The 25,621-nt window shown below is 36.3% G+C and overlaps 1 protein-coding gene across 21 annotated transcripts in view; it reads left to right on the forward strand.

Moving 5' to 3' along the window:
• Positions 1–25,621, forward strand: part of AFDN (afadin, adherens junction formation factor) — an 89,488-nt gene that overhangs the window by 39,786 nt on the left and 24,081 nt on the right. For all 21 annotated transcript variants that reach the window (XR_001921250.2, XM_018077394.2, XM_018077403.2 and 18 more), the window contains 4 exons: positions 104–247; positions 1,381–1,579; positions 5,556–5,659; positions 7,154–7,240. Coding sequence is in view for 20 of the 21 variants with exons in the window: in XM_018077394.2 (XP_017932883.1) it covers positions 104–247; positions 1,381–1,579; positions 5,556–5,659; positions 7,154–7,240 (534 nt within the window). In the remaining variant the exon portion in view is untranslated. The remainder of the gene's footprint in view (positions 1–103; positions 248–1,380; positions 1,580–5,555; positions 5,660–7,153; positions 7,241–25,621) is intronic.

Below are 25,621 nucleotides of genomic sequence, written 5' to 3' on the forward strand. Positions count from 1 at the left end.
CTTTGTCTTTTCCTCTCTCTTGTCTAAAGAACACTCAGAAATAACGCTTAAGGTTCATTATGGTTTGAATTTGTCATCTGTGACTTTTTCCCCCCCTCTCCAGGCAACCACATTGCTTACCATGGACAAATATTCACATGCAGATGTTCCACATATTAACAGTACTTGCTTTAAGCTGAATTCTCTGCAGCTACAAGCTTTGTTGCAGAATTATCACTGTGCTCCAGATGAACCACTCATCCCAACAGTAAGTCTCTTCTATCCCTCACTGTGCAGTTTTAACATAAATGAGAAGAAAAACAGTGGCTGTAAATAGCTGCTTTATCTTTGTGTGCTTCACTGATTCGAGTAGGATATTAAAAAGAATCTCTCTTACATGGAGTTAGAAAGTAAGGTACTGCTCCACGTTGCACATGCTCAGGGAGATGTCACTGCACCTTATACTGTTGGTGGATGAAATACAGAAAGGCGGTAGAAGAGAGAACAGAGCAGCCCTAAAAGCTGGTTGTGTGTAACCAGAAGGAACAAATATTGGTAATTTGTAGAAATCAAAGAAAAGCAGTAGGAACACTAAGCTTTTTCGCATGAGGAATGTAAAAATCCATGAATCCTGAATCCCTTCATACAGGTAGTAGACAGATTGTCCTTTATACAGATTGATACCTGGAACTTATATGTAGGTGTATGTATAATGTTGATTTTGGAACTGGTTTATATCTTGATATTTAACATAACTGGCAATTCTAAGTTTTATCCATGGGAAAAGTCAAAAGAGAATGTGTTCCTGGCAGAATTGTAGAAAACACTCTTAAGGTAAACTCTGATAGCTCACTGATCTCAAAAAAAAAAAGGCAAAGACAGTCTAATATTTATATAGCTGAATGCATTGTCTACAGATTCCTTTCTTTATTAACTTTGGATACATGTTTACTAAATGAAAGGTACAAGTACAACCATTGTAAAGGTATTGGTGGGGACAGGACTTGGAGATATTTTTGTATATTGGCTACCAAACTAGAAAGTCTTGCTGAAGAACATAGCCTATATTTCCTGTTTACGCATAGGTGGAATTCCATTGGTTTTGGTTTTATTATTATTATTATTATTAATCAATTAAAAACACGTCCCACAAGTTTGGAAACAGTGAAGTAAAAATAGGTGCTTCTGTTACATTTGCTAACACAGTTATCTGTGGGATTTCATAAAATAAAACAATGCAGTGTACTGACTGTACGTAGTGGAGCCAGTGAAGTTTTATATCTGATAATTTATTTTCCAAATTTCTTTTTATTGCAGTTTTAATATCTTCTTAGACTTAGGTTTTTTTCCTTAATGAAATTATTCCTTTTCAGTAACAATGTCTTTCTGCCTTCTGTCCAGGAATTGATAGAGAATGTAGTAACTGTTGCAGAGAATACAGCTGATGAACTTGCTCGCAGCGATGGCCGAGAAGTCCAGCTGGAAGAGGATCCTGACTTACAGCTACCTTTTCTTTTACCAGAAGATGGCTATTCCTGCGACGTTGTCAGAAATGTTCCAAGTGGTTTACAAGAATTTTTAGATCCACTCTGTCAAAGAGGTTAGTGCTTCGGTTGTTCTACAATTAACCTTTTTGGTGTAATGCACACAGAATGCAAAATACATTTTAGATAAATGTGAACCACTTTTTCCTTATGTATGTTTCAGTCTTCTTATACTATGTTCTTCAAGTGTTTACTTTCGCAACCCATTAAAACTATTAAGGCTTTTTTAATCCTTACCCTTTCTCCCTGCCCCTTTCATTCATTTTCAAGGTTCTAAGTAAGCAGTGCTGAGTTACTAGTGCATACTGAAACTTTGTTTTGCCTTTGCTCCAGAACCTTTTTTTTTATTTTTAAAACCAATGTGAATTAAATAGTTGTCACTTTTTTTTTTTGCTCATCAACTCCTTTCTTATAACATTAAAAAAAACCACATGAGCTAAAAATAGTTCTTTCAGTGTCAATCAGTGTAAGAATGTATGATTTGGGCATCTGTAGTCAAACAAAATTTCAGATGACAAGTAGATGCTCTTGTGATTGGATGAAAGTGACTTAAATTTGAGAAAGTAAAGCAGGGGATCTGTCAGAGCATTTACATTAAATTAACAAGTTATAATCTTTATCTGGTGCTACTCAATTTGATTAGAATTTCTTTTATTATAATTAGAAGTTATTAATTTTCTGTTTAAAAGCAGTTGTTTAAAAAATTTGTACAGGAATGTCGTGGTAAATAAGAGGCTGTAGCAAAGGAGACTACCGACAAAGCAGACTTGCCCTATACTACAGTAAAGTTTTGCAGTGGTTGGTTCCAACTTAATTTATAGAAAAGCTATATTCTTGCATTTAAAAAGAAAAGTAGGAAACTGACTGTTTTGAAAGTACAGTGTGTTACAGAGGATGTAGTCTGGAGACTAAAGGAGACTGGTGGAATAAATTCTTTAATTAGTAAGTATAATTCAGTTGCCATAAAATGACCGTATATTTATTGTAAGTAAGGCCTTTTTAATGCATACATTCAAAATTTTACATTTTAGGCCTCCCTTAAATTATACTGAGGGACTTTTTGCAGTAAGTGAGTGTAAACTGAATTGCTGGAAAATGGTCTTTGTGAGGAGGAGAATATCATTGTCGTGACAATCATATATGTGGAAAATATCACATATTTGGATGGAGTGATTCATAATTTGCCTGTGATGTAGATTCTTGTTGTTCCTGATTTAGGAAACAATGTTGGATACCTCTGAGCTGCTGTTGCTTCTTTTTCAAAATTCTAGGAATTGCTCAAATAACAAAGTAAATCAAACTAAATGCCTCTTTTAATTGAATAGTTACATTTAAAAAGGTTATGAGTCCAGGCAAAGCTTCACCTCTGCCAAATTTATGCTGAGATGGGTTAGTCCCTCTGCAAAGCAGAAGATTTCTGTGGCACTGTCTTAATCAGAGTTCTGGTGGTTTGTATTTTAAAAGATGATTTGATGTTTCATGTCTCTTTTGAAACTGGTTGGTGAAAACAGTATTTTGCAACCCCAGAGTTTTCTGGGAGCTTGTTGTGTTTTTAAATACATGTTTCTCAGAAACAGCAGCTGTAGAACTATAGATTTTGTAGATAGCATGAAATCGCAGTGAAGCCCATAATGGCACCTGAGATGTAAGATTCAACACATTCACGAATATAAAAAGATAAATACTACTATTTTGTTTCATAGAATCACAGAATCAGCTGGGTTGGAAGGGACCTTCGAGATCATCAGGTTCAACCCTTGATTCACTACCGCTGCGGTTACTAGACCGTGGCACCAAGTGCCACATCCAGTCTCTTTTTAAAAATCTCCAGGGACGGAGAATCCACCACTTCCCTGGGCAGCCCATTCCAATGCCTGACCACCCTCTTTGTAAAGAATTTCTTTCTAATATCTATCCTAAACCTCCCCTGGCACAACTTAAGACCCTGCCCTCTTGTCTTGCTGATAGTTGCCTGGGAAAAGAGACCAACCCCCACCTGGCTACAACAGCCTCCTTTCAGGGAGTTGTAGAGAGTGATGAGGTCTCCCCTGAGCCTCCTCTTCTCCAGGCTGAACAGCCCCAGCTCCCTCAGCCTCTCCTCATAGGATTTGTGCTTGAGTCCCTTCACCAGCCTAGTTGCTCTTCTCTGGACCTGCTCCAGCACCTCAATATCCTTCCTGAACTGAGAGGCCCAGAACTGGACATAGTATTCCAGGTGTGGCCTCACCAGCACTGAGTACAGGGGAAGAATTACTTCCCTGGACCTACTGGCCACGCTGTTCCTGATCCAGGCCAGGATGCCCTTGGCCTTCTTGTCCCCCTGGGCACACTGCTGGCTCATGTTCAGCTTCTTTGTCTCCATTCTTTCCCTTCATATTTGAACTTTTACTGTTTATCAAAACTGAGTATTTGGATAATTTCTCCTAATTGATAGTTTAAGAATTACTAAGAGTGAATTTTTGAGCAATCCACAGAACTAAACTTTCAGCTGATATTTAATACTTCTAAGCAAGAAATACAGTACAGAGCTTGAAACTAAGCTTATAAGTGATTAAAGTGATTGTAGGCATGAAATCTCTTCAGTGGTTGATTTTGTGTATTCAGTTTTTTCTTCAGTGAATGATTGGCTGCCTTTTAGTGGTAATAAAGCAGCAACAGATTCTATGAGGCTGTAGGACAGTGTGAGGTCTTGATCAACAGAACAATTGCTCAGAATTCAATAAAATTATTTACTAATAATTATATCTTCACAAAACACTGGAGACTGTAACTTCCTGAGGCTTTTCACAAAGACTTAATTTAACTTCAGTCTGTTAAACTTTCACCTGACCCTATGTCTAATTAGCAGTAATTTATTCATCAAGGGTTTTGAAGAAGGTCTTTTTTGAAGGGCTTCAGTGAGGTCACTACTAATAAGTGCTTAGTTAGCTGCCACATACATCTGCAGAATCAGATCTTTGACTGCACTGCATTGCATCTTTTTCTGTAACTGTTTAATATAAATTGTAATAATTATTTGAGAATTAACAAGAATTAGAGACTATCTGGAAAGTCTGACATGGTCCAGCTGTTGATCATAACTTTGCTGATTTGCCAAGAAATGCTTCCCATTTACATTACAAATAAGGGATAGAGAAGTTTCAAAGAGGATGTTAAGTCAAGCCATCTCAATCCATTTTCCTGTATCAGAACTGGAGTGTGCATGGCCTTATGTGTTTTTAAACTGAGTTGTGCTGCAAGAGTTACCTTTCTCTTTTATTTTGAAGAAATTCGAGGCTTGATCTCCTCTAGAGTTTTCAGGAAGCAGCTTACCACACATTCCTGTTATTCAAGAAATTTAGCAAAGTCTTGGAACCTCCAACCAAAATCCCAAGAGCGGTCGAGAATTTTTAACTAGAACTAATTGTAGAGGAATAAAAACCNCTGTAGTGCTGCATGAGGTTGTTGTGGCCAAAGTGCAGGACCCAGCACTTGGCCTTGTTGAACCTCATCCCGTTAGAATCAGCCCAACTCTTCAACCTATCCAGGTCCTTCTGCAGAGCCCTCCTGCCTTCCAGCTGATCGACACTCCTCCCCAACTTAGTATCATCTGCAAATTTGCTGATGATGGATTCAATCCCCTCATCTAAATCATCAATAAAGATATTAAACAGAACTGGGCCCAACACTGATCCCTGGGGGACACCACTAGTGACCGGTCACCAACTGGATGCAGCCCCGTTCACCACCACTCTCTGGGCCCGACCCTCCGGCCAGTTCCTAACCCAGCACAGAATGCCCTGTCCAAGCCATGGGCTGCCAGCTTTTTCAGGAGTATGCTGTGGGAGATGGTGTCAAAGGCTTTGCTGAAGTCCAGGTAGACACATCCACAGCCTTCCCCTCATCCACCAGGCGGGTCATCTGATCATAAAAGGAGATCTGGTTGGTCAGGCAGGACCTGCCCCTCCTAAACCCGTGCTGGCTGGGTCCGATATGGTTTCTCTTAATCTGCAGAAAATACCGTGACTATATTGATGTTACTTTTTCTTTCAGGTTTTTGTAGACTAACACCTCATCCACGGTCACCAGGCACATGGACAATATACTTTGAAGGTGCAGACTATGAAAGTCACCTGTCACATGAGAATGCTGAGCTCGTAAGTATTGATTCAGTGAATAATTGCCAAAACTGCTATCTTGGCAAGCCATTGAGTTTTATGTGATCAGTTTTAGTCCTTGTTAGGAAGAACAGGCTGCTTTGTTAAACATATAGTTTGTCAATGATTTGGTGAATTTAAGGAACTATTTGCAGATTTTTTTAAGTCACTGTTTTTCTAGGCTGTAGCCTGGTTAATTTTCACATAAGCAAACTCTGTCTATCATGTCCCACTGCTCTGAGAGTAACCAGTGAAGAAATTTCTGTTAAACACAGCCAAAAATATATATATATCTGTAAATAATTGTAAATACTGTAAATAAATTATAAAGTGAATGGAGCTGCAGGTTGCTTTTATTTATAAACTGTCAGCTACCAAATAAATATTTAGTATTAAGTTCTAATCTGATACATTCAGGAGAAAGTATCAGGAGAAAGGAAGTAGGAAAAAATACTTTAGTTTTCCCTTTCATTATATTTATTAAAGAAGGGTTTCACTTCAGTGCAAGGTAGCTTTTTTTCTTTTCTGCTATAGTTTTTTGTTTGTTTGTTTGTTTGTTTGTTCTGTGAGGTTTTTCTCTGTCTTTGAATATCAAAGTTACAGAACAACTTGGTTTTGGAAAGATGGTGGCTTTGTGTGAAATAATTTTTAGAACAACTAAACAGAAAAGGCTTCATAGTTATAATTAATATTCCCAGCTTAAAAACTACTTGCCTTTCTAGTACTTGAGCTTAATAAAAAGTGTTAATATTTTTTTAAAATAATTTCCTTGGCTTTTATTTTTACTTTGTCATGAGTCTTATGGAACTTTCAGTTAGCTTGTATTCCTGTTAAACCTAAGATGCTCTAATTTATCTACTTCAGCTATGAAGACTGTGATGACAACTTTGAGTTGAGGAACTAGCACTGTTAAAAGATACAACCCCCCAAAAAATTACTGAACTTGTTTAGGCACTTGAGCTGTATTCGAGAGTTTTCAGAAGTGAAATTTTTCGTAACTTTATTTCAAGGCTTTAACTCTGCCTTTTAAATTATTTGGTCTCTTTTTATGTTTGGAGGATTATTTTCCAGATGCAGGACTAAAAATTGAGCTCCATGTAGATCACCCTCACCTTTGTATAGGGGCCTTCAGAGTCCAAACTTCAGTTTTCTTTAAAAGTTACTACAATTTTATAGATCTGTTACATTTCAAATGGTAACTCATTAATAATCTCTTTACTGAATTAGAGGAGGAGGAACAATGGGTAAACTTCAAAGTTTCAGCAGTGTTTACAACACAGGTGTAGTACTTTAATAAGATGAATCCATAGTAATCAAATGTTAGATATTCTACCTTTAAAATGGAGTACCAGATGTATTATTTAGGATGCAAGATCTGCTGCTTTGACAATTTAAGAGTTTTTTTAACAAACTATTTTGCGCAATAACTTTCCTAGCCTGGCAGTAAATATGAACTTCTGAATTTTTTATTCTTTCCCCTTTCCTGTTTGATAGGCTCAGCCTTTGAGGAAAGAACCTGAAATTATCACTGTAACGCTAAAAAAACAGAACGGAATGGGGCTGAGCATTGTTGCTGCCAAGGTACGGAAGTCAGTTTGTTTAAGTCTTATTGAAAAAAAGCTTCTATTTTTATCAGCCTACTGTGGAAAATGTTAATGAAAAAATCTATTTCCCTTTAGTTTATTGTGCACATGGTGTTGACCATGTTTTTATTCTGACTGGGAAATGTTTCTGTAAAATACACAGATGTGGACAATATAAAAGGAAACATAATATGGATTTAGGTATTATGACATTTAACTTCACATCTCTACTACAAGTTTATTAATTTTTTCAGAGACAAAAATTGGCATTGTAATTTAATGGAATTAATAAACAGGCTTATTTAGAACTTCTACTGAAAGAAAAGCAGTAAATACAAAGAATAAAATGTGTGGGGCTTTTTTTAATTGATGAATAAATAAAATAATTCAGTTGTATACATTAAGGTTTATATACTTTCTGATGTGAACACACCTTTTCTTTTGCACAGTGTACAGTGCAAGTATGGTTTCAGTTTTCCTTCTTTATATTAGAGAGCTACAGCTGTAATAGCTGGGTGGAGGAGGGTGTACCTCTTGCCCTGACTTGCCGAAATTGTGGGTGTGTGCTGTTCTTAGTTGCACTAGATAGTAATGTATAGAATGCACATACAGCTCCAGCCACCAGATGGAAGACTTCACTAGTTGGTTGGTTTTGCTTTATTAACTGGATCAAATAGTAGACACAAGCTTTTGAGTTTAAGACTTGTTATAAATTACACAACAGCGATACCCAAAAGTCTGTGTTGTAATTACGTGGTGTACAACAGATAGAACAAGTCTTTTCTAATGTCTGTTCACTGTGTAATACATGAAGCTTCAGGATACTGTGGTCCTCCTTGGCACTTTAGTGCATGAGCTGACAACATAATTGTTTTACTGCTTTTAAGTTATCTCACGTAGCTAATTGCTTCTAAACAGCACTATTTTTTTTTCCCTACAACTTCGCTCATTTCATAGTCTGTTCTTGAAATGGTAATCTTGCATGATATCAGCTTTAAAGAGTTATTTCTGACATCTGTGAGGGAATACCTGGTGTCAAATGTATGGTGCTAACAATCAGCAGTTATTGAGTAAACAATTCAGGCTCTAAAAAAATTAACTCAATATTCTGCTCTTATTTGGTGGAGTGAGTTAATAATTTGAGAAGCAAATACTAGATGTTGACACCAAATTAAATATGTATCAGACTTCTGACTGCCATCAGCATTTCTGTTGAATGTTTCAAAATGAGAAGTGGAAACTACTTTTTTTCTTCACATTAAACTTGAAATCTGATTTCTCATCTAGAGTGAAGCAGGATATTGCAGGGGGAAAAGTCCTTTTTCACTGAAGCTGGCTGGCCTCTAGATGTCATTTTAGCAACTGACATTTAACTTCCATTAGCAGCATTAGCAGTGCTACTGGTCAGTGTGTAAGCTTGATTTGAAGGTTTTTTACAATTATTTAACAAATTTCATTATTTCTTTATCATGGTCAGTCATGGAAGCAACAGTTTTCATCTCTGCACAGTTGCAGCAACACTGGTTTAGGCAGTGCATTTCATCTTACTACTGTGTGCCTGTCATAATATTGGAATTATGATTTAAAAACAGTTATGTTTTAAGTCTTGGTCTGAAATAAGCAAGAAGCAGGTTGGTTTAGTTTCCGTGTATGTAGAATACAAACTTTTACTTAATTTGAATTCATCAGAATGTTCATTGGATAAAAATGATCGTATGCATTGCATTGAAACAAGTTGCTTTAGTAGTTAAATAGGATTATTTTCAAGAGGTTCAAAGTTGCATATTGTAAGTAATTATTAGTATGTTTTTCCTGTAATAGGCTTCATAAAACAAAAAAAGAGTAAGGAAGAACACACAGGCATTCATTTTCTCAGTTTGGTCAGAGCAGAACAGCTTAGAGAACTGAGTGAGCATGACTGAGAAGCTAGCAACAATGGGTGGACTTTTTCTTTCTATTCCTATCTTGTTGACTTTGACTGGTATTTTTTTCTACGTGTCTCAAGTCATGAATCTTTTACCTGCATAAAAATTAAAATTCTCATTTTTAACTTTGGCTTAGGAAAATGGATGAAGAACTCCAGTAGACAATTTGTTAAAATTTTCTAAACATTAACTAAATAGAATATCTGAAATGAGAGGGAGAGGCAATTGTGAGGATAGATTTAGATTTTTTCTAACTTTTTAATAGTAAAGGTTGACTATCAAGTGCTCATATAATTGATGAAATGAAAGCTCATACTTAGTTTCAGAAATACGTAATTGCTGCTGCCCTTCGCAGGAACCCAGTTTGATTGCTGACCCAATTATGTTCATTGAACTATTGGTTTCTAGAGTGCTTCGAAAGTGCTGTAGTAATAGAAAATTCGGTGCCTGGTCAACAGGTGGCTCTGTACCAACCAGTGAAGGACAACCCTGAATCTGTTCAGCTTTTGTTAGGAAAACAGTTGTTTTTATCCTGTGATGTGAGAAAACAGTTGCTTTCAGTAATGTGCTGTGAGAATACATTTGCATGTCACTGCTGACCTGCCTTTCTTGTTATGTCTTGTGGGCTCCTCATACTTGTCACTGGCTTTGGATGAAGTTTATAGTTTGGTGAATATTCTAGAGATGGATGAAATGGGCAGATTCTCGAGATTATAAAGAAAAATAATTCCAATGGACTGGTTTTCTTCCTTCTACCATTGCAGGAAAATGTACACTTTCCTAGTAACCTGTACTCACCTCTGAGGAAACATCTAACAAATTCATCATCTAATTATTTGAGTTTTTATTATTTTTTATTTTATTTGCAGGATTTTGTAGATGAAAGTTTCTAATGGGGAAATCAGATACAATACCTTATATATGCCTTTACACCAAATGTTCTTAATCATCAAATGATTGCCACATCTTCTCTGCTGCAGTTGAAAAAAAGAGAATTGAAGTTGAAGCTAAGGTTATACAAGCAGAGAAGGGGTGCAACTTGCATTGAAATGCTGTGCACCTGCTTGTTCTTATGATGGAAATATCACCATGGGATACGTGAATGTGTATGTGAATGTAAAAACAAAAGATAAAGAGAAGAGTCAAGGAGTAGATGACAGTGTTAGGTCCCTGGGGAACCCTGTATTGGATCCTCATCCCACCTAGTGATAGGTAAAATGTTGAAGTGCATTACTTCTTTGTCACGGCTACTCATATTTTATGTAATTAGAAGTTTTAAAGGCCTGCCAGGACTGCCAGAGAGAGCAGAACTACAGTGCATCACCTAGTTCACCTCACTTTGCTGTAAGGGTGTTTTCTGAGGCAGGGCAGCCCCTTTGAGCAAATATGTAGGAAGTGTGTACACTATATGCAAACATAGCAGAGAAAACAAGTTTAGTTGTGAAACAACTGTTAGCTGACAGAGCAGTGTAAACAGTGTTGTATTGGTTTGCATTTTGTTTCAGTTTTTTGTAAATTGGGAGAATACCCAACAACATTTCTTAAACTGAATGCTTTAAACCAATTTTTATTTAAAATTAAACTGTATAGCTTCATATGTGATCCAGAAAGGTAACTTGTTGTTCTGCCCTTTTGTAGGTATTGCATGTTTTCTTACTGTAATACTCCTGTAGCTTTATTAGCAATAGCTTTTGTAATAGGTATATGGAAATGTAGTTGGTAGGAGTGGTCGGGCATTGGGAACAGGGAACAGTATTGCTTTTTGAGGTTGAGTGCAGACTTTGGTTGCTCTAACCCTGAAAGATGTTTTGATGTTAAAAGCTGCCAGACTCCCAACCACATTGTGGTTTAGTTTTTATGAAATCCAGATGATTTGGAAGCAGCGTGTGCATAGAGTTTACTTTAAAAATATATCACTTTTTTGGGGACTTTCACATGTGACTTAGCCATCTGTGGGCCAGCACATTACTTCCTGTTTAATTTGGAGTTTTTTTGTCTTTAGTACAAAAGGGCTCCCTTTTTGTTTTTTCTAGCAGTTTTCAGAGTTTAATAAAGCCTCTAAAGTAGATGGGAGTCAGAACAGCATAACTGATTACGTAAGAGTCTGAATATTGTATTGGTTATAGCTGGTGTTGATAAACGCTACACTGTGTCATAGCATCCAGCTCCGAGTTATCTTGATGAGTATCTTGGAAAATCCAGCAGACTAGAGCGGTGGTTGCTGTTGAGGGCTGGAAGAGAAGTGGAGAATTGTTTTTTTTCTTTCAAGGATCTGTAGTCCCGGAGATCAAAATGTGGTTTTCTGTTGTTGGAAGAACAGAATCCATGGTAAGTCTGTTCAGGTTTCTGTTGGGACTGTTTTTCTCTGAAGTTTTACTATCCCTGTACTTTTTCCTTCTCTCTTGCTTGTTTAAACCTGCCAGTAGCTATTTGTTCATGTAGCAACTATGTAATACAGCATGCAGTTAAATATAGTCAGATGTTAGTAGCTAACTTTCTAAAATCTAGAAAGAAAAAACTAATTTTTTAGCTTGTTCTTCATATGCACTTCTCAAATTTGTGGAAGTGACTATTAATATTTAAAGTTTCAGGTGTGGTAACTACTGTTTTACTGTGCCAGAGCATGAGTAGCATGACCTGTGATCTGTTTACTTGTAATATAGTTGGCTTTAATCCAGGTTCCTCTAAAAGTCTGTTTTCCCCTTAGAAAATCTTAGTAGAATAATTAAAATTGACATCCCAAACAGTATAACATTTTTAATACCCTAGACCCTTCTGAACAGCAAATAGGTTGTAGCTAGGGTGTCTTATTCGACACATTCACAGACATGAGGCATTTAAATTCTGTTTAGGTTATTACTGCACAAAAGAAAGGATTCCCATGTTCTACAAGAACGATAGAGCAGGTTTTGTTGATTAATCTTTGCATGCTGGTTATATTCATTAGTATGGTATGATTTAGTTCTTTAAAGTATGGCACACTTCTGCTTCTTGCTCAATCGTCTTCTAGTAGTATAACAGAAAAAGTTAAAAATATATACAAACACCTTAAAATACATATGCATAAGCCCCTACTGGCACATAAATCAGAGTGTATTTTTAACAGGTGGTCAGATTAAGTAATTTCATAGCACTTACTAAAATAGGATGAGATGTCATAAGGTGTTTCTTTTTTAATAGAAGCATTTCAAACACTGAGTGTGACAGTTCAGCAGTAAATATTCTGGGGAACGGACTTAGTGTTCTAAAAGCAAGTGTGTGGCATCTTAACGATAAATAACTTGTATTATTTGACAACCTTGTTTGTTCTTAAGGGTTAGTTAAATCATTCTAAGTTGCATTAATTTCTAAACCGTTGCTTGTCATTTTTTATTTAGTTGTCAGTTTAAGGTGTTAAATTTAACGAGGGTTTGAGACTACCAGGAATATAAATTTTGATGTAAAATTTTTCTGAAAGTTTTTTCCACAAATATTTTGTAGGTGATCCATGTAGAAGGAGTGGGTTTAAACATTCATTTAATTTTTTTCCCCAAAATTGAAAATTATGCTTATAGGTAATACTGGTAACAGCATACAAATTTGGTTCTCTCTAATCTGTGTTTGCAAATATAGACAGTCAATACTATTTTATTTTTTTTTAACTGTTTGGTAGCTCTTTACATGTTTTCTGAGTTTAAAGATTTCATATACCTCAGTATCTGAAATCTTCTTGTGTCCGTGCTTTCTGAGGATTAAAAGAAATCTTTTGGCCTTTCCTCCCAGCTTGAATTAATTGAAATGTTTCAATGATAAGTTATTTTGGGGGGGGGGGTTGGATTTTTATTTTAATGCTCAATACTAATTCACCTCAGCCGTCTGAACTACTGATGTTGCTTTAACAGGCTTCTTAGGAAGACCTTAGTGAAAATACAGTATATAATTGTCATTTCCAGGACAGATTTTTCAATCTCACAGAAATAAAATAGTATGTAAATTACCAGTTTAGTCTTCATCATGAGCAAATAAGTAGCTCTGTGTTAGCAATTTGCTGGTTTTTGTTGTTTCATAAGTTCCAGCAGGGTTTTTGCTTAAATTTTGGTGCCCTGTAGATGTTGTATAAAATTTGTTAATGCTTTTACCTGATGTGTAAAACCTGAAGCTTACACCATCACAGCATGATTTTTCTTCTCAGTAGCTGTGAGAACTCAGCTCTGCTCAAATAGAGTGGTTTTTCTTATTTATTCACTTGTATTTAGATTGATACTGTAAGAGGGTGATCCAGACATTTGTATTTAAGGCTTTCCAGAACAAAGTGAGTTTTAACATTCATGTGGCATTTCCTCATGGCACTAATACCCTGTATGCAGGCCCTTGCTAGCAAGCCTGAAAAAGTTACGCTGCACATGTGCTTTAGCTAGAATTCCTCTACTAGACTTAATCAGTCCTGGCATTCTAATAACTTTCAAAATTCCCTTTAGATACATGTTAATACAGCATCTTAATTTTAATTTTTTTACTTCTGTTAATGAACAAGACTTTCAGAAGTTAACAAATTCTGTGTGGACTTTTCCCTGTATGAGTAATACTTTCAGTTGGAGTAGAAATTTAAGTGGTTAATAGTATGTGATAGTGTATGTACTGATCCTGGATTAAGCAGTATCCATCTGAAACTGCAGAGCAGCGTTATGTGGAAGTTTTTGCTATAGGGTTTTTTGGATTATGATTTATCCTTAGTATATAAGAGCCAAGTGCCATTTCTTCAAAGAAGTGCAGAGATACAGAGTGGGTTTTTTCCATAATAAATTGCTCGGTATGTCTTGCCTGTAAAGCCCGATGCACAGACAGAATTAAGCTGAGATATTAAAACAGAGTTGCCTTACCAGGGAAGAGCATCACAGAACCTGCAGTACAACTTGTAGTTTTGTACATAACTCTGAATAGCCTATAGTGTGTCACTGCTCATGGAGTATTTATAGCAAACATGCATTAAAAAGTTAACCCTTGTTTGGGGAAATAGAGCTCAAGCAGTGCATTTTCCTTGAGCTCAATGAAAGATTTTTCCTTTGAGCCTTCAGGCCAATTGCTTTAGCTAGTTCATGTGGTTGCTTTGGTTTTCATCAAAGATTTATCTTTTAGAAGTACTCAGTTTCCAGAGTGTGAGAGAAATCACATTGTTATAAATGCATATTCTTATGTTTAGTGCAGAAGACACTTACAGCTATTTGTGTCAGTGTACCTGCTTTACATACTGAATACTGTTAAAATTCCCAAACAACTACATATGCACAAGAGCACAGTAGTGCATATTTTATTAATGCCATTTTGGGGGGTCCATTACAGAATATCCTGGCTTCTCCTGTGAGAAGCATACTTTGGGAAGATAGAGAGTATATTCACCTGCTTGCTTTGTGTGCAGGTCAATCTTGATTGCAGACATTCTTTTATAAAAAAGTAATGTAATCTTTATTCCATTAAAGAGAACAACAAAACTCTTCAGTCCTTTTGCTTTACACCTTTTCAGGCTACTTGTAAATAGAGCTTCTGGATACACCGGACTGCTGCCAATCTAGCTTTTTTAAATCTTAGTAAGACACTTATTTTTCATCTGTTTTCCCACCCAGTGCAACTTAAAGCTGCAGTGGAATTGGTCATAGCAGTCAAATGCTTGATGTTTCTTTACCTGTTGCATAATGATTGTCACCGAAGTTGGCATTTCCACTGCTTGTTTTACTTAATTGGAAATGTTTTGCCCAGTTGTGACTGTACTTTGTCTAGTGCCAGAGATGTTTTTTTTTTGTCCCCAGTGTGGAGGAGTATTTTGAGAGGGGAAAGCAGAAGTTTATGCATGTAGAGAATGGGTCAGTTTTAAATTCTTTTTAAGTCAGGGTACAGCGTGATGCAGAGCAGCTGTAGCCACAACTAACAGACCAGTTTTACATATAGTAGGTTGGTTCACCTCATTTATATTTGAAAAGTATTTAGTCTAACGATGACAGATTTCCAAAGTGTCGGCATTGGTCTTGAGGCGGCACAGGCCTTTGCTTTCTCTGACAAAGTGGGTTTTCTTCTGATCCTCAAGTCCAGAAAAGTTTGCCTTCACTGGAGGTGGGACCAGTAGCTACAAAGTTGGCCTTTCTCCTGCCTGTGGGCGGACACCAAGTAGTTCAAGGAGTCTTAGACTATGTTTGGTACCTAAAGGAGAGAAATATGTACTCATCCAGATGCAATCTACAAAATGCATGCAGCTTTATGGAATGTGAGTGTTTGGGTGGTCAGAAACCTTTGCTGTTGCCTCCTAGAGAGTGAATTTGTAAACTGACTGCATAGTTTAGTAAACTGGTATTTTTTAAAATGCTTACAGGCTTGGGTTATTTAATTGCTTCTAGACTAATTACTTGCCTGGGCAGTCAGAGTGAGACTTGATTCTGTTCCATAAACTTGCCTTTAAGGATGTTTATTAAAACTTAGAGATCTTCTATGTGAACTTAAGAGTCTGGAATCAGAGATTTAGCTGTGATAAAAATCAGTGAAATCTACTCTGGGCGTAGGCAGATAAAAGATTTCAGGCTGATGGCTGGTATCAGGCTTGATAAGCTACATTTCTGTCCTGTTTTCTTTAAAGACATTTTAGTTGCAGTTTATTCATCCTGCATTTAATAAAAACTGCATTTTATAAAATACTACAGCAGCTTAACAAAAAAGACTGACCTGGGGAAACAGTGTCATCCTTAAAGCATTATGAAGCATACCAGATCCTGATATTTCAGCAAGGTATATTTGTGTATGTACACACACATAAGTGATATCTACACTATTAAAATAAAATCTTATTTAATGTTTGCATAATTATGGAAAATCCAATAAAATCTTGAAAATTGTTTATTTTTAAAAATCTTCTGTGATTTTTGTGAACCTCTGGAGTGGTTTGACCTGTAGGCTTTGTAGCTGAAGCCCCTTGGAATATTACTTTGAAAAGGTTGGTGACTGTATGACACTTTTTTTGTGAATTCAGACAAAGTGCAGTTGAAAAGTAAAATACTGTCACTTTGGGACTATTTTTTCATATTAATATACATGTGAAGCACGAAACCATTTACATATATATATGTATGTAGGACAGAAACGTTCAAATCAGCGTTGAAAGATCATTAGGAAGACTTTCTGGCATTTTATGGAATAAAAGTAGACTTTTAATACAACATTTTTAAGAAACTTGTTGTGGAAGGGTATTTTTTTTCTTTAACCAAACATGATTCTGCCAGTCTTTATTCGAAACTGTTCATCACTCCAGTTTTATTGGAGTGATAAACAAAGTATATGAAGCTAAAAGGGTGTGAGCAAATGAGGGCTTAGAACAAGTAATGACAAGACCTTCCTGTTAATTGTTTGCAGCAGTACCAGTTTGGTTAGGTGCTGTACCTGCAGATGTGCTTTGCAGATTCAAAGTTTTTCCTTAATTACTTAATATAATGTTACTGTCATTCCTAACAACTGGAAAAGTGTTCTTATAATAGTTTCTGTAGTTTTGTTTTTCCTTATAGGTATTTAAATAACTAGGTCATCCTACAGATCTACTAAAACTGCAAGAATCTTGCTAACCTCACAGAAAGTACAGCTAGTCTGGGATCCACCAAAGTTAGGTGGGGCATGATGTTTGGGGATGGGAGTAGTTTATCTGTTAAGAGATTAGCACCTGGTCAACAATTGGACCTTCATTCCCACTCCTGTTTTAGACTGGGATACTGGTGGGGCTGTGTGGCTCAGCACCTCCAGTGCATCATGCTGCTGGTGGCAGGTCACTGTGTGGCACGTCCCGGCATGGGTGGCTCACCCAGGAATGAAGCTGTGTGTTGACTCTCACTAGAAGGAGCTGCCTGTTGTTTTCACTGTGCCGTTACAGCTGCTTCTGCTGGCAAATACAGATGGGAAGGAGGACCTGGCAGGATTTCTTCTTCCATTGGGACTGACTCACTAACTCGTGGATAGCTGGGATGCTGCCATTATGAACTCTGTATCTGATGTTCCTGTTACTCAAACTACAACTTTGTACACACTTGCACTAGTTCTAATTTTATGGCTGCTGTAATGTATGTGAGCCAAAGTTTCCTGAGTTTGTTACTGATAAGGAAGTTTTATAAAACTCATCTTGTGACAACATAGCAACACTAGCAATAAAATCTGTTCTCCTTAAATACTTTAATTAAATCTGTCATGTTTATTAATTCATTACTAGTTTGGTTTTGTACATCCTCAGTTTTACATCCTTCTGTTGTAGGAGTAGTTGTTTCTTTTTTCAGATCACGGTAGTTTATCTCAGTCTTTTCCTCATTGGTCTGAATACTCTGTAGAAGTAGTTGCAATTCTTTTTTAAATGCTGCCTCTTCTATTTCTAGAGGTTTTGTAGTGATTTTTTTTAAGCAAATGCAGTATTTTCGGCACAATCCTGTTAAAACAAGGAGCTTGCAAAATAATATGAATTGTGCAAACAAGTATGGACTACTGTAAATTGGTGTGTTGCTTGATAGATGGTCCAGATTATAAGTGGATATGATGGAAAAAGACTTGTTTCTTGTTAGACTGTCTCAAAAACCAAGGTTAGATTACATTATCCAAATTTGGTCCTTTGACTTAACATGACAGAATTTTTGTAGTCAATCAGAAAATTGTACCAGCCTTAAAAGGGGCAAATAGCCATTTGGACAACAGGTATGAAATCTTTGCACACCATTGTCTCAGCTGAGCGTATTTTTGTATTTTTTTTCTTTTGATGCTTTAAATGTGTGATTGACTTGGCTCTGTTGTATCAACTTTGTTTTCCTTCCATCCTTCTGCTCCCAGCAATTTTCTAGATTTTTTGTTTTGAGGATGCAGTCTGTGACTTGAAGAATGTAAATCCTGTAAACAAACCTAATATTGTGGGGAGGTTATTTTCTTCACCTTCCAGATTCTCTTTTAATTAGCCACTGTAGTGTTTGTTTCCTCCTCTGCCCTCTGTCAGTGCCATGAGTCTTAAAGATATTTTATCAGCGTTCTAGAGGCTGAGCAGAAGTGCCAAAATTTGCTTTTTAACTTCTGTGGATTGCCATTATTTCATGAATTTGCGGAGTTCTTCCGATCTTTCAGGTCCTACAGGAAAATCATTGAGTCAATTTGTTTATTTAGTAAATTCTTTAGTAAATTCCTTTATAAGAAGTGATATGTTGTGGTATGCTAGCTCAGGTTTCCTAGTTGTCCTACTGCTTAGTTAGAAGACATTTATAAATGAAAGTTTATGGAGTCTTTGTTACTTCTTAATTTTCCAAATGTGAATACTTAAAAAACACTTTTTATGAACTAGTAGAGAAGAATATGTATGTATCTGTTTATAAAAGAATATTATGTCAGTATATACCAATGTTATATATGTTAAAAAAAAAGAGTTATCTCTCAGGTGAGATTTTAATGTTGGCTTTAATTGTCGGATTTTAATGGGGTTTGTTGTTGGCTCCAGCCTGTCTGAATTCATTAATCTTCAAGATAAATAGTTGTGGTTTTCTGAAAGAACTAAAAACTCTTGCTGAAGTTCCAGCTGGTTAACTGCTCTCTGCTCTTCAGTCTTTGGTTGTGTTTTCAGGTGAGGTTCTGTTTATGTTGTAAGTGTATTGGGGTTTTGCTTTTTAAGGCTGATTCCTTCCCCCCCCCCCCATTAAGCATGATAGAGGAATGGTAAAATATCCTGTTAAACCAATCAAATGATAGCTACTGGTAATTTTTCTCTCTTCCATGTGTAAGCTTCTTTCTTGTTCATGATATCCTGTCACTCTATGGCTTGGGAATATAGTCTGCAATTTTAGTTTCTTCTTCTAACAGGTCAGGAGTTTTTGCTTTGAAAAGAATTGATTTAGGAAGTTTTGAAGTATTTTGTAAAATACTTAATTTAGATACCAGAAGGGGCACATCACCTTTTTTTTTTTCTGATCAGTTGATAATGTTTTGGAGTTTAATTACAATACAATTTTACAGTATTTGGGAGTTGATTTTTAATATTTATTGCATATGTAGACTTTATTGCATACGCAGATGCTGCAGTGTCAGTTCATGTGTAGGGTCTACTCAGTTATTTCAGAAGGTGTCTTATCAATTCAGCTACAAACCACCAGAAAAATAATGTTACAATTAAGTTCTCCTGATGTGCATTAGACAGATTGGAATGTTAACTGGACATCACTGAAAAATGCTCACACTGAACTAGGGCCTAATTAATACCACTTCGATAATTTGAAGTTTTCATTTAATTTGAAATGAAGACTTAGATTTGCATGGACTCTGCAACCCATGACGAGTGAATAGTACTGATGTGAAATTCAACAATCGTCATCATCCAAATGTCTAAACAACTCTCTCTGTGTTTCATTTCATTGCTTGTCTTTATAACCTTAGGTTGTAATTTTAGATTCCATCTTGTAAGATTTTTCTAAGCATGTGTTTGTTCCGTGATAAGAACTGTTTCAAACCAGACTGTCTCGTCAAAAATAAAACTAGTCCTCTTTTCTTAAAGCTTACCTATCTTCAATCTCACTTTAAATATTGTCAAACCATGTATGTGACCCACACAGGTGCAATAAAGCCAGATCTAAGGGAAGTAAAACTTAGGTGAGTTTTAATTGCTGGATTTATTGATAATTTCATTCCTCAGTTTTTCGCTTATCCTCTTGACTTGTAGCTCCTTTTATTCTAGCTCTCAGTGGGGGAAGACTCATTGTTTATTTACTTTTTACAAGGTAGTTTGGTCACTTAAACATTTTCCCATACATTCTTTTCTTCATTTAGATTTAGGATAAAGACCTAAGCAGACTTCTATAAGCAGAACTGTGCTGTGTTTGTCTTTCCCCCTAAATAGAAGATGTATTAAAATTCCATCTAAATGTGAAAGTTGCTCATTGTCACAGAATTCCTTCAGCAACCTGCAAGTCACAGCAAATTTAGGATTAATTATTCTCACAGTCTGACTAAAATACATGACAAACTTGCACGTGGAATATGTTAACATCTTTCCGCTTGTGCTGTTTTAAAGCATTTAATTACTTCTTAAGATTAAGTGTGATAAAAAACCCTTTATACAGGTCATGCAGATGTGAGCCATTCTGGGTACTGGATCTAATAGTTTTCTTCAGTTTTTCTCATGTGTTGGCTATGTACATCTTAAAGATGAATAAGCCTGAGCATGGAGAACATTATTTTCAGGAATCTTTCCGTGTTTTTACTCAGAGGCCTAATAAGGCTTTCTAGAAAAAAATGGGGGGACCTTTTTATCCCACTGTGCAATTACATAAGTAAAAGTGCATTGTGTTTTTTAGCAGGACGCACTTGCTTCAGTTCTACTGATGTCATTCATCTCCATCCCTTGCTAAATAAAGTTAGGATTTTTTTCACATTTAGAAGGGGAATGGGTAGGATGTGACCAAGCTGGAAAGTATCGTTTTGGCGTGTTTGACACGCAAACTGTCAAAAGCTTAAAGACTTTTTCCACTGTGTCGTTTGCTTCTCTTTGTGGGAATCTGCATGTATGTGGCTGGTTGGTTGGTTTGCAATTGTTCTGGGGCTTAGCTTCCACTAGAATACTGTTATTTCGCAGACACTACCCAGAGCTGCTTGAAAAGTCAATGGGTGACCTCTAGTAGGATTTAGGAATTTCAAACGGTTTAAATTGTTGGGTTAAAAAATCACATTATTCACCAAATAGTGGAGTCAAACCTTCTTAATGATCCTGGCCCCTCCTAGCAACCCATTTCCTGTAAGGTTATGAACAGTCGTGATGTGCTGTAAACAAGTTTTTTTAGTTGAAAACAAAGATTGTATTGGCAGGCAGGAACTGGAGCTTGGGATCAACTTAGCCTCTAGCCAGGTCTGTCACGGGACCTGCCACAACACAGTAGTGCCTGCACAGCTCCAAGTGTGAGACAGCATGTGAGCAGACAGGTGGGTTTCTTCCTGGCATTCTGTATGAGTGCACTGCTACTGTAATTGCAGTTCATTTAACATAGCATTATTTTAAAAATACTGAAATGTGTAAACAGTGATCCACTGGTAGCCTCCAAACTGGTTCTCTGAGCTTTATACAGTTTTATCTGGGTTGTTTTTTTGTACTGATTCTTTAACTATATTGTAAAAGCACAGAATGGAGATGTTTCTCATTTTGAAGCTTAGATCTGATGTATATGAGATATCAGAATTTTTAAGTACCATTTTCTCTTCTTCAGTCCGCAATTCGCTATTTGTCGAATTCTGTTCAGCTAATACCATCCTTATAGAACTTTTTTTCAGTAAGGTTTATTTTAGCTATGATAGCATTTAGATATTATTTAGAGCTGAACAAAGGAGGTTTTCAGAATAGAGTGTTATACTCAGGCAGTTAATTCAGTTCAGGAATATTGTCACCCAATGAACTGAAGTAGCTATAGTAGGTTTGTGGGTTTTTTCCAGTTACACGTCTATAAAAGTTTCCTTAAATTATTACTTCAGGGGAAGGATTTCCCAAATTTTTCCTCAAAAGGGTATATTGTTTCACTTTCTGCAAGGACTGTGGGAAAAAGTTGCATCAAATTGTGAAAGAAAACAGATAGATTGGTAAAAAAGTTTACTACTGTGGATGAAGCTTTTTTTTAAAATCTAGAATACACTACATTATTTTTTGAAAAATACATGTAAAGGTTTTGGAGATTTTATATTTGTTTATGTATATTTGATAAAATATGCTGTAGATTTCACTATGTTAATCTTGGGGGGACAGAATAAGCCATCATTTTAAGCTTACTAGAGTCTTGCTTTTCACAGTCATCTAACTTCAGTTATGTTCTTCTGTTTGGACTAACAGCTTTATGGATGCATGTGCTTTTGGTATTCAGAATTTGAGAAAATACAGTGAAGTGCAAAGAATATCATATTATTGTTACTGATATACACATGTCATTTCTCTGTTTTGTTTGTGGGGGAATAGTTTTAATTATGTTGACCTTCACATTCCTTTGATAGAAAAGCAGGTTAATAAGTAGTTTATAAAAAAAACTGTTTTATTTTAACATCAGTAAATGAGAACAGAAAAATTCATATGGCATGTATGAGAATTTTATTCACTTTGGAGTTTAGTATGTGTGACTAACTACATATCAACAACCTTTTTGTGTCCCTAATAATTATATATTTCCTTCTAATGCAGTCTCCTGGAAGGTGGAACCAAAGCAAAATTGGGTCTGTTTCAACAGAAATTAAGAATTTGGATTCAAATGACTATAAAGGTTAGGGTAAAAGTTGAAGGAAGATGATGAGTTAATTTTAAGGATACTCATGAGAAGTCTTCCCAAGCATGTGAAAGCACATGCATGTTGGTAGAAACATATCAAGTGACATGTGAATTAGACAGAGAAAAAATTCATTGGTCCTAATAATATGTAAGTAGATGTGGTAGCTGATTAAGATTTTTTAAATGTAATTTGAACAAAAATGTGGGTTTTTTAAAATAATTTTTATGCATTCAAAATTCATTAGTTTTGTATTTGTGAGATGATTTGGAGCTAACACATCTGCTCATAACTTCCCTTAAAAGAACAGGAAAAGATTGACAAACTGTATAGACTTCATGAAAATATGGAAAAAAAAGGAAGGAGAAGTAAAATGTCAATTCCAAATCATAATGAAGAATTACTGTCAGGCTTAGAGTATAGGAGCAGTTAGAGCAAAAGTCTGAGTGATATGGTATCTTCCAACTGTGGGATATTTAGACAAAGAACATAACAAAACAAGTGTAAGATGTACTTCTCCTATGAGGAAAGGCTGAGAGAATTGGGATTGTTCACCCAGAAGAGAGAGTCCTGAGCTGACCTAATTGTGGCCTTCCAGTACGTAAAGGGGGCCTGCCAGAGGGCTGCAGAGGGACTCTGCAGAAGTACATGTAGTGATAGGACAACAGGGAGTGGGTTTAAACTGAAAGTAAATTTAGATTAGTTATTAGGAAGAAATTCTTTTGAGGGTGATGAGGAACTGGAACTGGTTACTCAGATAAGTGGTAGATGCCCCATCCCTGGAAGTTTCAAGGCCAGGTTGGATGGGGTTTGAGCAACCTGGTCTAGTAGAAGGTATCCCTGCCCATGGCAGGGGGATTGGAGCTAGATGATCTTTAAGGCCCCTTCCAACCCAACCCATTCTATGATTCTGTGGTTCCTCCTGGTTTCTAGCTTTCTGTAATTTCAGAATTTCTTTGAGATTGCATTATAATCTGTTTTGGAGAGTTTGTTGTTTGGATATTTTTCCAAAGGCCTCAGAGAGCCCTACCATGAATCTGTGATTCTGTTTACACTTTGACATCTACAGCAGTCTTGTTTCTGGATGTTTCCAATTTAATTATGAAATCCTATGGAAAATGTTTGGGTGGAGTTTTTCTTGTTCTGTTTTGTTTGGTTTTGGGTTTGTGTTTTACTATTTAAAATATGCTAGACATGATAACAGAAGTAAGAAAGCATTTTTTTGTTGGCTGATTAGAGATTATAAATAATCCTGTCACTGCAACACACATTCCTGTTGACCTTCACTTCCTTGATTTTTGCTGAGCTGAGGAGTCCATGTCTGTTTAGTTGATTCTCCCAAGAAAGCTATCCCCTGTTTCTGATCATCCTTGTTATCCTCTGAGCCTCATGGTTCTGTTGGTGTTGTTTTGTAAGGAAGTAACCAGAATTCCAAACAGTTTTGTAAATGTAGATTTTTTACTGGCTGGGATGGTTTCTGATTTGTCTGTTCTGTTCTCTTAGTTCTCTTGGCTTCCAGATTTTTGAGCTGATGTAAGATGGCTCTGAAAATAGTCATTAGAAGGATCTTTCTCAAGGAGATAAATCCAGTTCAGAAACTACTATATGGATATTTGTGCAATTGAAAATGTTTATGTCATCACTATCTGCAAACCAATGCACATATCATGGGCTTATAGAGAAGTTTTCAGCTTCATTTAATGTGCACTAACAGCCATAATCAAGCATGAGAAAGGTGATATGTATGGATGGAAATAGCATCTAATGTAATACCCGAATACTGGAGTCAGAACCCCAAAGTTGCTTGATTAATATGTGTGCTGTTGTAAGAGGCAATGCTCTTCCAAAGGCTTGCTTGTTTGTACCTAATCTTTATATTAGGCAGATTGTTGTCTGAATTTCTGGACCCAAGGGGATAAGATTCTTGCTAGCATCTTTTGAAGTTAGGAAGGAATAAAAGTGCTGTCAATCCCAGATGTCTTTAGAGGTGTCTGGTTACTCATGGTCAATGTGGCCTCCAAGAAAAGCTGCCATTTGGTCCCTGCAATGACAGGAGGTTGTAACTACAAGGATGGGTGGGTGGGCGAGTTGCTGTTGACTGTTTTGCCCTTTGGAAGTCAAGGAGCTTGCCTTTAGGTATTTAGTTGTTGGAGGCAGAGGAAGGAGCATATAAACCCTATAATTTAATTTTCAGTTCCCAACAAGGGAAGTTGCTGACTGATTCTGCCGACAGTGCCTTGATGGGGACCAGTACCTTAGAAGGTTGGAGCATTACTTCATATTTGGAGCAGTGAAATACATTTTCACCCTGTTATGGCTTCAGTGTTCAGCATCATGTGATCCTTCTCCAACTCTTGGTTTTGACTTACTTGATCAAAGTTATATTTGATACATTTAGTTACATTATTTCTTGCCCTTTTTTCTGGAAAGCATGGTGAACAGCACAGTCATTTAGGGCTTCTCTGAAAACTTCCATTCCTTGTGAAAACTAACAACTTTCTATCCGTTACCAAACCAGTTACTAAAATACAAGGACAAGTTCCTTCTTGCATGTCACCTTAAAGTCTTGAAGAAATTCTGCTAAGACATCTTGCAACGTCCATTTTTGGAAGTCTAGTTGTTCTGTCAACCAGATCATCCTTCCCTATGTGTGTCTTGGTTGCTTGGGGGGGGAAGTATTTGTGAAGCATAGTTTAATTTTTCATTACAGTTATTTAGCTGTCTTCTGACTTGTTTCTCATAACTTTAACCAATTTTTCTGGTATAAAGTTAAAACTATTCTGCAGTTACTGTGATATTTCTTTAGAGCCCTTTAGAAAAAAACAAACAAAAAGTAACTAAATTATTTTAGTTGCCTTTATATTCTTTCTAGACAAATGAAGTGCCCTTATTTCAGTTACTTTTTGCAATTTTTCCCTTTTTATCCATAAGTATGACTTAAGCAATTATGAAATATTTGGGCACGTAGAATGTTAATCTGGAATCATGAGACTTAAAGGAATTCCTTTTCTCTGCCTTTTGTGTAAACATTTGGGATTAACTCAGGATTTAAGGAATAAAAATAGGTCTTTCACTTGCTTAGAAAACTGTATGTATAACACTAGCTTTTGAGTAATCTTCACCTTGATTCTTATTTTACTTCATTATAACAGTGAGAGTAATGAATGCTTTTGCTGCCAAAAGGAAAGAGTTGGAAAA

Source organism: Manacus vitellinus, unplaced genomic scaffold (genome assembly GCF_001715985.3).
Source record: "Manacus vitellinus isolate BGI_N305 unplaced genomic scaffold, ASM171598v3 scaffold_37_pilon, whole genome shotgun sequence".
Lineage (NCBI taxonomy): Eukaryota > Metazoa > Chordata > Aves > Passeriformes > Pipridae > Manacus > Manacus vitellinus.